At 45.2% G+C, this 9,482-nt stretch overlaps 1 protein-coding gene across 1 annotated transcript; it reads right to left on the bottom strand.

Moving 5' to 3' along the window:
• Window positions 1-2,523: 2,523 nt before the first annotated feature.
• On the bottom strand, window positions 2,524-4,693 carry LOC139412268 (regulator of G-protein signaling 9-binding protein-like). Its single transcript, XM_071159108.1, has one exon. It carries the CDS (start codon window positions 3,840-3,842, stop codon window positions 3,102-3,104), a length of 741 nt encoding a protein of 246 aa, XP_071015209.1. The 5' UTR covers window positions 3,843-4,693; the 3' UTR covers window positions 2,524-3,101.
• Between the last annotated feature and the right edge of the window lie 4,789 nt (window positions 4,694-9,482).

Here is a 9,482-nt window from a genome sequence, read left to right as displayed (position 1 = left end):
AACAGCTGGGGTAACAGCCGGGGTAACGGCCGGGGTAAAGAGCACCAATAAGGTTATATCAAACAGTAGATTTAAAGTGTTAACAGCCGGGGTAACAGCCTGGGTAACGGCCGGGTTAAAGAGCACCAATAAGGTTATATCAAACAGTAGATTTAAAGTGTTAATAGCCGGGGTAACGGCTGGGGTAACAGCCGGGGTAACAGCCGGGGTAGAGAGCACCAATAAGGTTATATCAAACAGTAGATTTAAAGTGTTAATAGCCGGGGTAACAGCTGGGTAACAGCCGGGGTAACAGCCGGGGTAACAGCTGGGTAACAGCCGGGGTAACAGCCGGGGTAGAGAGCACCAATAAGGTTATATCAAACAGTAGATTTAAAGTGTTAATAGCCGGGGTAACAGCCTGGGTAACGGCCGGGTTGAAGAGCACCAATAAGGTTATATCAAACAGTAGATTTAAAGTGTTAATAGCAGCTGAAAAGTGCTTCTCTTCAACAAAAAAGATGAATGAGATATTCATAGACAATGTCTTTGACATGTTTATTATAATAAACAAGACTTCATAGAATGTACTCTATTTGAAACAGGAACACAATGTTTACAAACCAATCCAGAATGCAAACTCCTGCGATGTACGCATTAAAACAGACACTGCTCCAGGCGCATTAAAACAGACACTGCTCCAGGCCTTGGTAATGGAAAGGGAACAGGCATTTGGTATATTATGGAGGGAGGGATGATGGAGGGAGGGATGATGGAGGGAGGGATGATGGAGGGAGGGATGATGGATGGAGGGATGATGGATGGAGGGATGATGGATGGAGGGATGATGGATGGAGGGATGATGGAGGGAGGGATGATGGATGGAGGGATGATGGAGGGAGGGATGCATGATGGATAAAAACGAACATGAAACTGACGTTGAAAATATATATGTGGAATTCCAATAGCAACCGTGTTTAACCAGTAGATGTGTTCTCTTTCACATCGTGGACACACATTTCCTCTCGCTAGCCTAGACCCTACTAATGGACATTCTCTGTGTAGGATAATACTTAGACCTGCCTGTGTGATCATGTGGAGCCCAACACGCTCTGCCTCCCTTTCTAGACCTAACATCTCGTACTTCTAAAAATATATCTAGTGCAATTTCTCATAAAGATGCTGAATACATTCAGAAAGGCTCTACGAGGCCGAGTAGTTCCTTCCATGGATGTGTCCCATAGGAATGCATCCCAAATGGCAACCTATTCCCTATATAGTGCACTACTTTAGACCAGGACCCTATGGAACCCTATTCCCTATATAGTGCACTACTTTAGACCAGAGCCCTATTCCCTATATAGTGCACTACTTTAGACCAGAGCCCTATTCCCTATATAGTGCACTACTTTAGACCAGAGTCCTATTCCCTATATAGTGCACTACTTTAGACCATAGCCCTATAGAACCCTATTCCCTATATAGTGCACTACTTTAGACCAGAGTCCTATTCCCTATATAGTGCACTACTTTAGACCATAACCCTATAGAACCCTATTCCCTATATAGTGCACTACTTTAGACCAGGGCCCTATAGCAAATTCCCTGCCATTCTACACATGTTGCCATGGCGCTTAGTTCATATTTAATCATTTTTATTCGTTTTTTGGTTTTGAATAGCTCAATGGGTATAGACTAAGTCTGGGTAAAATCAATGTGTTTCCTACCTGTGAATATGATGGAAAATCAGTTCTTTCAACATAGCTAGTTAACAATGCTAGCAAGCTAGTTAGCTAGTGTGTTTTGGTTTGAATACCCCACCATATGTTTTGCTTGTTTTTATGGTCTCCTGACCCCTGAGGAGGACTGCAAGCTGGCAGGGATGAATTCAATGCTCAGTCTGAGGATTCCTCTGAAGATTTGTGCTGGCTGACATCATTGAGTTAGTGGGAACGTAGTAATGAACTTCATCTTGTACAAGGCAGTCAGACAGCTGGGACTGCGAGGCGAGTGAACAGTGCTACCTGCCTGCCACTGGAGGACCTACTCATCTACCCCCTGTTGACAAAACCCTCCCTCTACTCTAGCTATATGGATCCCACTCTACTATAAGGGCTATATATTAGTTGTGGTAGTCCAGACCTCTGTTATCTGCTATAAGGGCTATATATTAGTTGTGGTAGTCCAGACCTCTGTTATCTGCTATAAGGACTATATATTAATTGTGGTAGCCCAGACCTCTGTTATCTACTATAAGGGCTATATATTAGTTGTTGTAGCCGAGACCTCTCTTATCTACTATAAGGGCTATATATTAGTTGTTGTAGCCGAGACCTCTGTTATCTACTATAAGGGCTATATATTAGTTGTGGTAGTCCAGACCTCTGTTATCTAGCTATAAGGGCTATATATTAGTTGTGGTAGTCCAGACCTCTGTTATCTACTATAAGGGCTATATATTAGTTGTGGTAGTCCAGACCTCTGTTATCTACTATAAGGGCTATATATTAGTTGTTGTAGCCCAGACCTAGCCCAGACCTGAATAAATTATTATTGTTATTATTATTAATTGTGAGGCTGAGATAAAATGTTGAAGTGACTCTGGTCTAAAGTAGAGGACTATATGGGGAATAACGCCTTGCAGTGACTCTGGTCTAAAGTAGAGGACTATATGGGGAATAAAGCCTTGCAGTGACTCTGGTCTAAAGTAGAGGACTATATGTGGAATAACGCCTTGTAGTGGCTCTGGTCTAAAGTAGAGGACTATATGTGGAATAACGCCTTGCAGTGACTCTGGTCTAAAGTAGAGGACTATATGGAATAACGCCTTCTAGTGACTCTGGTCTAAAGTAGAGGACTATATGGAATAACGCCTTGTAGTGACTCTGGTCTAAAGTAGAGGACTATATGGGGAATCAGTGCCATTTGGGATGCAGACGCAACAGTGTTCATCACCTGGACAGCTCCTCGCGCTAGTCTCTCTCTCCTCAACAACAGAGCCGTTTCTCCGGGCATATAACCTGCCTAGTGTCCATCCCGGGCTGTATCTGTCTCTGAGCTGCGCCCGCTGTTTATCTGTGAAGTATTCCCAGGCTGGCTCAAAACGTTCAATACTAAGTATCCTATCCACCGATTACAAAGTATCCTAGAATCCCGGCGATTACTACAATAGCAACGAATATGAACCCAGCGATGCATGTGATCATTCCGTTATTGTCACCCCCTTCATCTATCTCGTCTTTGGGCTCCTCTTCACAGATGGAAATGACGCCCACGGAGGAGTTCCCGACGCTCAGGGTGGATTTGAGCTCGGCGCCGGCCTCCTGCTTGGCCTCCACGGCCCACGGAGCCACCTGCACTTTCATCTCCATCTCCTCCATCATCTGACCCACCTGGGTGATCTCAGTCTGGAGCTCCTTCAGGTCGGCAGTGTCGATGTTGCTGTCCGCGTCGTACTTCATGTTCTGCACAGACATGGCCCTGGCGGCCACCGTGGTGGTGCTGCCGGTCATGCCCGTCTGGATGAGGTGTCTGGTGGGCACCTTGAGGGGGAACTCCTGCCCTATCTCCAAGCTCCGCTTCATGTCCACTTCCAGTAGCTCCATGCTGCTGGTGAACAGCACCCATAGCCTCTCATACTCAGCCCGGTCGTCCTTGCTGGTGGTCTTGTCTTTGAGCAACTCGGTTAGTTTATTCCGGTTGGCCACCGCGAGCTCCTGGGCTTTCTTCCGGGTCTTCTTGAGTTCCTCGCGCAGGTTCTGAGAGTCCGATGTGCTGCCCAGCGCGATGACCAGGTGCCTGTAGCACGCTGTGACTTTGTTCAGAGCATCCAGCATGGTTTTACACTCATCTGTGCCCCCCATGGTTGTTTTTTAATTCAAATATAAGCCCACCTCTGATCTCCCCCGGCTACATTAAAAATGCATTCAATTAATTTTTTAAAAAGCTGTGCGCAACAACAGCAAAAAAGGAGGGTGATCGCGAACCGCCAGACGCACCGTGCTCGGTTGTTGAGCTCGATTCCACTGTCTTTTTTATTTGATTTTTTAGTTTGGACAAGAGAACACCATCTATACGAATCCAGTCACAGCTCGTGTCACAGATAATTCCTCTCTATCCATGTTCCTGTCTGCGAGCAGCACAGAGAGCCGAGAGAGAAGCTTAGATATTAATGGACCAGTAAATGGCTTTACCTTCGCTCTTTTGCATTGGAGATTAGATGGCCGACGGCGTCAGAGAGACCAGCCCTCCCTGCCTGCAGAAAATAGATGTGTATCAAAACATTTCTGTTGGTTTGTGGGTAATAATAGTCCAATATATTAGAGACTGTGTAGCAGATTCAGCTACAGGTGTTTCCTATTAAACATCAGAACAACTCCACAGTATCCAGACAGAACAACTCCGGCAGCGTCGGCTCGCAACAAAAAAATAACGGAAAGTCCATTAATGCCGTTGCCGTCTTCTTAGATGCACATCTGGATGATGATGATTATATAAAACAAAACGCTGTTAAATGTCAGCTCACCGTGAGAGACAGACCCGTACCCCTGGACGAACCAAATCAAACTGTGACTAGATCGATGGTTGGTTGGTTGTCTAAGTATCGTGTGGCTTTTTTTTTCTTCATCTGAACGGGAGCTGTCCACTTCAGCACGGTGTCTGTCCACGGTGCTTGTTTTAAATACCATAAGCGCCTTGTGTCACATGCACGCAGAACAAGACCGGAGCTTTCGGATGTGGGCATTCTGGAACATTGGACAGAGTAGAGAAGCCTAGAGATCCACTGATTGGTTAGTGAGAAAACATCTCCAATGGATACGTATTGTGATTGGTTAGTTATTCTCACACACACACACAGCCCCCTCCCGCCCTAGACTACTGTATGTGGTGTTAGTGGATGCCTTTATTAAAGTGATGATCACAGATGAAGAGGACGCTGAGATATTGACTGTTTCCCAAATTGTACCCTTTTCGCTACATGGGTGTGGTCTAAAGTAGTGCACTATGTAGGGAATAGGGTGTCATAGGGCTCTGGTCTAAAGTAGTGCACTATGTAGGGAATAGGGTGTCATAGGGCTCTGGTCTAAAGTAGTGCACTATATAGGGAATAGGGTGCCATAGGGCTCTGATCTAAAGTAGTGCACTATATAGGGAATAGGGTGGCATAGGGCTCTGGTCTAAAGTAGTGCACTATATAGGGAATAGGGTGCCATAGGGCTCTGATCTAAAGTAGTGCACTATATAGGGAATATGGTGGCATAGGGCTCTGGTCTAAAGTAGTGCACTATATACGGAATAGGGTGCCATAGGGCTCTGATCTAAAGTAGTGCACTATATAGGGAACAGGGTGTCATTTGAGACTGGGGCATAATCATTGATCCAGCAGCATTTAGACTGCTTAATAATTGACCAATCACTGCAGGGTTAAAAAAAGAGGAGGTCCATTTAGAGATCAAGACCGTTGTTTTCCCAGAGCCAGATCAATGGGAGTTTTTCATCAATACAATGTTTTCTGTTGTGCAGATTTGATTAGATTTCTCCTAGTTTCCTTTCACTTTTAACTTTTGAAGGATGACTTTTTATGACGGATTTGTGTGTGTGTTTGCATGCTTGCCTGTGTGTCTGTGCATTTACAAATGTGTGTGTCCTTGTGCTGGTTTGTGGTGTGTGTGTGAGAGAGAGTGTGTGTGGTGTGTGAGTGCGCTCCTGTGAATAAGTACAGTACAGGGATGCAAGTTGTATCTGTTATGGATGTGATCTCTGCTGTGTGGAGGTGAGAGGCTCCATATCTGATCTGTCTGGAGGGTTGACTGGTCTGTCTGGAGGGTTGACTGGTCTGTCTGGAGGGTTGACTGGTCAGTCTGGAGGGTTGACTGTTCTGTCTGGAGGGTTGACTGGTCTGTCTGGAGAATGGAGGGTTGACTGGTCTGGAGGATGGAGGGTTGACTGGTCTGTCTGGAGGGTTGACTGGTCTGTCTGGAGGGTTGACTGGTCTGTCTGGAGGATGGAGGGTTGACTGGTCTGTCTGGAGGGTTGACTGGTCTGTCTGGAGGATGGAGGGTTGACTGGTCTGTCTGGAGGATGACTGGTCTGTCTGGAGGGTTGACTGGTCTGTCTGGAGGATGGAGGGTTGACTGGTCTGTCTGGAGGATGGAGGGTTAACTGATCTGTCTGGAGGATGTAGCTTTTCTCTTTCTGCATTATTGAGGCGTATGGAGTCTAGTGATGGAGTCTAGTGATGGAGCAGTGATGGAGTCTAGTGATGGAGTCTAGTGATGGAGCAGTGATGGAGTCTAGTGATGGAGCAGTGATGGAGTCTAGTGATGGAATCTAGTGATGGAGCAGTGATGGAGCAGTGATGGAGTCTAGTGATTGGGTCTAGTTATGGAGTCTAGTGATGGAGCAGTGATGGAGCAGTAATGGAGTCTAGTGATGGAGTCTAGTGATGGAGTCTAGTGATGGGGTCTAGTGGTGGAGCAGTGATGGAGCAGTGATGGAGCAGTAATGGAGTCTAGTGAGTGAGCAGTGATGGAGTCTAGTGATGGAGTCTAGTGATGGAGCAGTAATGGAGTCTAGTGATGGAGTCCAGTGATGGAGCAGTGATGGAGTCTAGTGATGGAGTCTAGTAATGGAGCAGTAATGGAGTCTAGTGATTGAGCAGTGATGGAGTCTAGTGATGGAGTCTAGTGATGGAGCAGTGATGGAGTCTAGTGATGGAGCAGTGATGGAGCAGTGATGGAGTCCAGTGATGGAGCAGTGATGGAGTCTAGTGATGGAGCAGTGATGGAGTCTAGTGATGGAGTCTAGTGATGGAGCAGTAATGGAGTCTAGTGATGGAGCAGTAATGGAGTCTAGTGATGGAGTCTAGTGATGTAGTCTAGTGATGGAGCACTGATGGAGTCTAGTGATGGAGTCTAGTGATGGAGTCTAGTGATGGAGCACTGATGGAGTCTTGTGATGGAGTCTAGTGATGGAGCAGTGATGGAGTCTAGTGATGGAGTCTAGTGATGGAGTCTAGTGATGGAGTGTAGTGATGGAGTCTAGTGATGGAGCACAGGTGGAGTCTTGTGATGGAGTCTAGTGATGGAGCAACTTATGGAGTCTAGTGATGAAGTCTAGTGATGGAGCAGTGATGGAGTCTAGTGATGGAGTCTAGTGATGGAGCCTAGTGATGGAGACTAGTGATGGAGTCTAGTGATGGAGCAGTGATGGAGTCTAGTGATGGAGCAGTGATAGAGTCTAGTTATGGAGTCTACTGATGGAGTCTAGTGATGGAGCAGTGATGGAGTCTAGTGATGGAGTCTAGTGATGGAGTATGGTGATGGAGTATAGTGATGGAGTCTAGTGATGGAGTATAGTGATGGAGTCTAGTGATGGAGTCTAGTGATGGAGTATAGTGATGGAGTCTAGTGATGGAGTCTAGTGATGGACAGTGATATGTTATCCTGTTAATGGACTGGAGCACAGAGGACAGGAGGCTGGCAGGCCACTCAACCATTGTTTAGCTGTGTCTCAAATGCACCCTATTCCCTATGTAGTGCACTACTTTTGACCAGAGCTCTATGGGGCCTGGTCTAAAGTAGTGCGCTATATTGTGAGTAGGAGAGTATTCAGCCATTGTTTATCTTGCGTAAGACAACACCTGCTGAAAAAGGGATTTAATATGAGCACTTCTATTATTGGTTGTGTTTGTTCATTTTCATTCAAAACACACAAAGTCCTTAGTGGTGATGAAAATAATCATCTCCTTTTGTTGACAATGAATGAATAACCTGGAGCCTTTCTCCTCAAATCATGTTGAGCAGCTCTCCTCAGTTCGCTACAGTAGGTGGACAACGGCCAGACAGTTTTCTAATAGGCTGATTCAAAGTCATCAGTTAGACGGTGTCACGTTCGTCGTAATAATCATCGGACCAAGGTGCAGCGGGATATGGTTTCCACGTGTTTATTAACTGAAACGGCACAAAAAAAACTATAAAGAACGACCGAAACGTGCCGACGAATAGCATGCTAACAGGCAACGTCACATAAACAAGATCCCACAACAAACAAACAGTGAGGAAATGGCTGTGAAAAATATGATCCCCAATCAGAGACAACGATAAACAGCTGCCTCTGATTGGGAACCATACCAGGCCAACATAGAAATACACTAACCTAGATTACCCACCCTAGTCACACGTTAACCAAACATAGAGAATAAAAAGGCTCTCTATGGTCAGGGCGTGACAGACAGTCAGCATCCTGGATCTGAATTGGCAACTCAAAACGTCCTCTGTTTTTATGGCCAGCTAAAACCACGATTTGATCGTGACAGACAGTCTCCTCTTCCACCTCTTCCACCATGCACTTGAGAGAGAAAAATGGGTTATGATCGTATAACATTTCAAAATGCAATTGTGGGAAAACCATAGCTTTGTTCCCTTGTCTCAGTTGAAGAGAGGAGGGTCTCAGCTTTGTTCCCTTGTCTCAGTTGAAGAGAGGAGGGTCTCAGCTTTGTTCCCTTGTCCCAGTTGAAGAGAGGAGGGTCTCAGCTTTGTTCCCTTGTCTCAGTTGAAGAGAGGAGGGTCTCAGCTTTGTTCCCTGGTCCCAGTTGAAGAGAGGAGGGTCTCAGCTTTGTTCCCTTGTCCCAGTTGAAGAGAGGAGGGTCTCAGCTTTGTTCCCTGGTCTCAGTTGAAGAGAGGAGGGTATCAGCTTTGTTCCCTGGTCCCAGTTGAAGAGAGGAGGGTCTCAGCTTTGTTCCCTGGTCCCAGTTGAAGAGAGGAGGGTCTCAGCTTTTTTCCCTGGTCCCAGTTGAAGAGAGGAGGGTCTCAGCTTTGTTCCCTTGTCTCAGTTGAAGAGAGGAGGGTCTCAGCTTTCTGGAGGTAGAACTTGTACTTCTCAACTCTCAATATTCAGTTCAATAGCCACTATTTTAAAACCAAGATATGCTATCTTGTTAATGGGTTTTGATTTTCCACTTCCTTAGGCGTCGAGCCCCTAATGAATTAGCCTATGATATAAATTAGTCCACATAAAGATGTATCTTATTCATCGCTATTGGAAATTCTAAAGTTGTATTTTGACAGTAAAATAGAACAACTATTGTATATTTGTCTAATGGTCAGCATAATCAATATTCATGTCAATCACTGGATTAGATTGGTCAGCATAATCAATATTCATGTTAATCGCTGGATTAGATTGATCATCATAATCAATATTCATGACAATCGCTGGATTAGATTGGTCAGCATAATCAATATTCATGTCAATCGCTGGATTAGATTGGTCATCATAATCAATATTCATGACAATACTGGATTAGATTGGTCATCATAATCAATATTCATGTCAATACTAGATTAGATTGGTCATCATAATCAATATTCATGACAATACTGGATTAGGTCGGTGGCAACGAAAACTCAATTTTACATCAACTTTATTGACTTCCAGAAGGCCTTGGACAGCATTCAGCGCGAAAGCCTATGGAAGATCTTATGAATCCCGAGCCATGTTGT

Source organism: Oncorhynchus clarkii, chromosome 6 (genome assembly GCF_045791955.1).
Source record: "Oncorhynchus clarkii lewisi isolate Uvic-CL-2024 chromosome 6, UVic_Ocla_1.0, whole genome shotgun sequence".
Classification (NCBI taxonomy): domain Eukaryota; kingdom Metazoa; phylum Chordata; class Actinopteri; order Salmoniformes; family Salmonidae; genus Oncorhynchus; species Oncorhynchus clarkii.
This window is presented reverse-complemented; position numbering and strand designations above follow the sequence as displayed.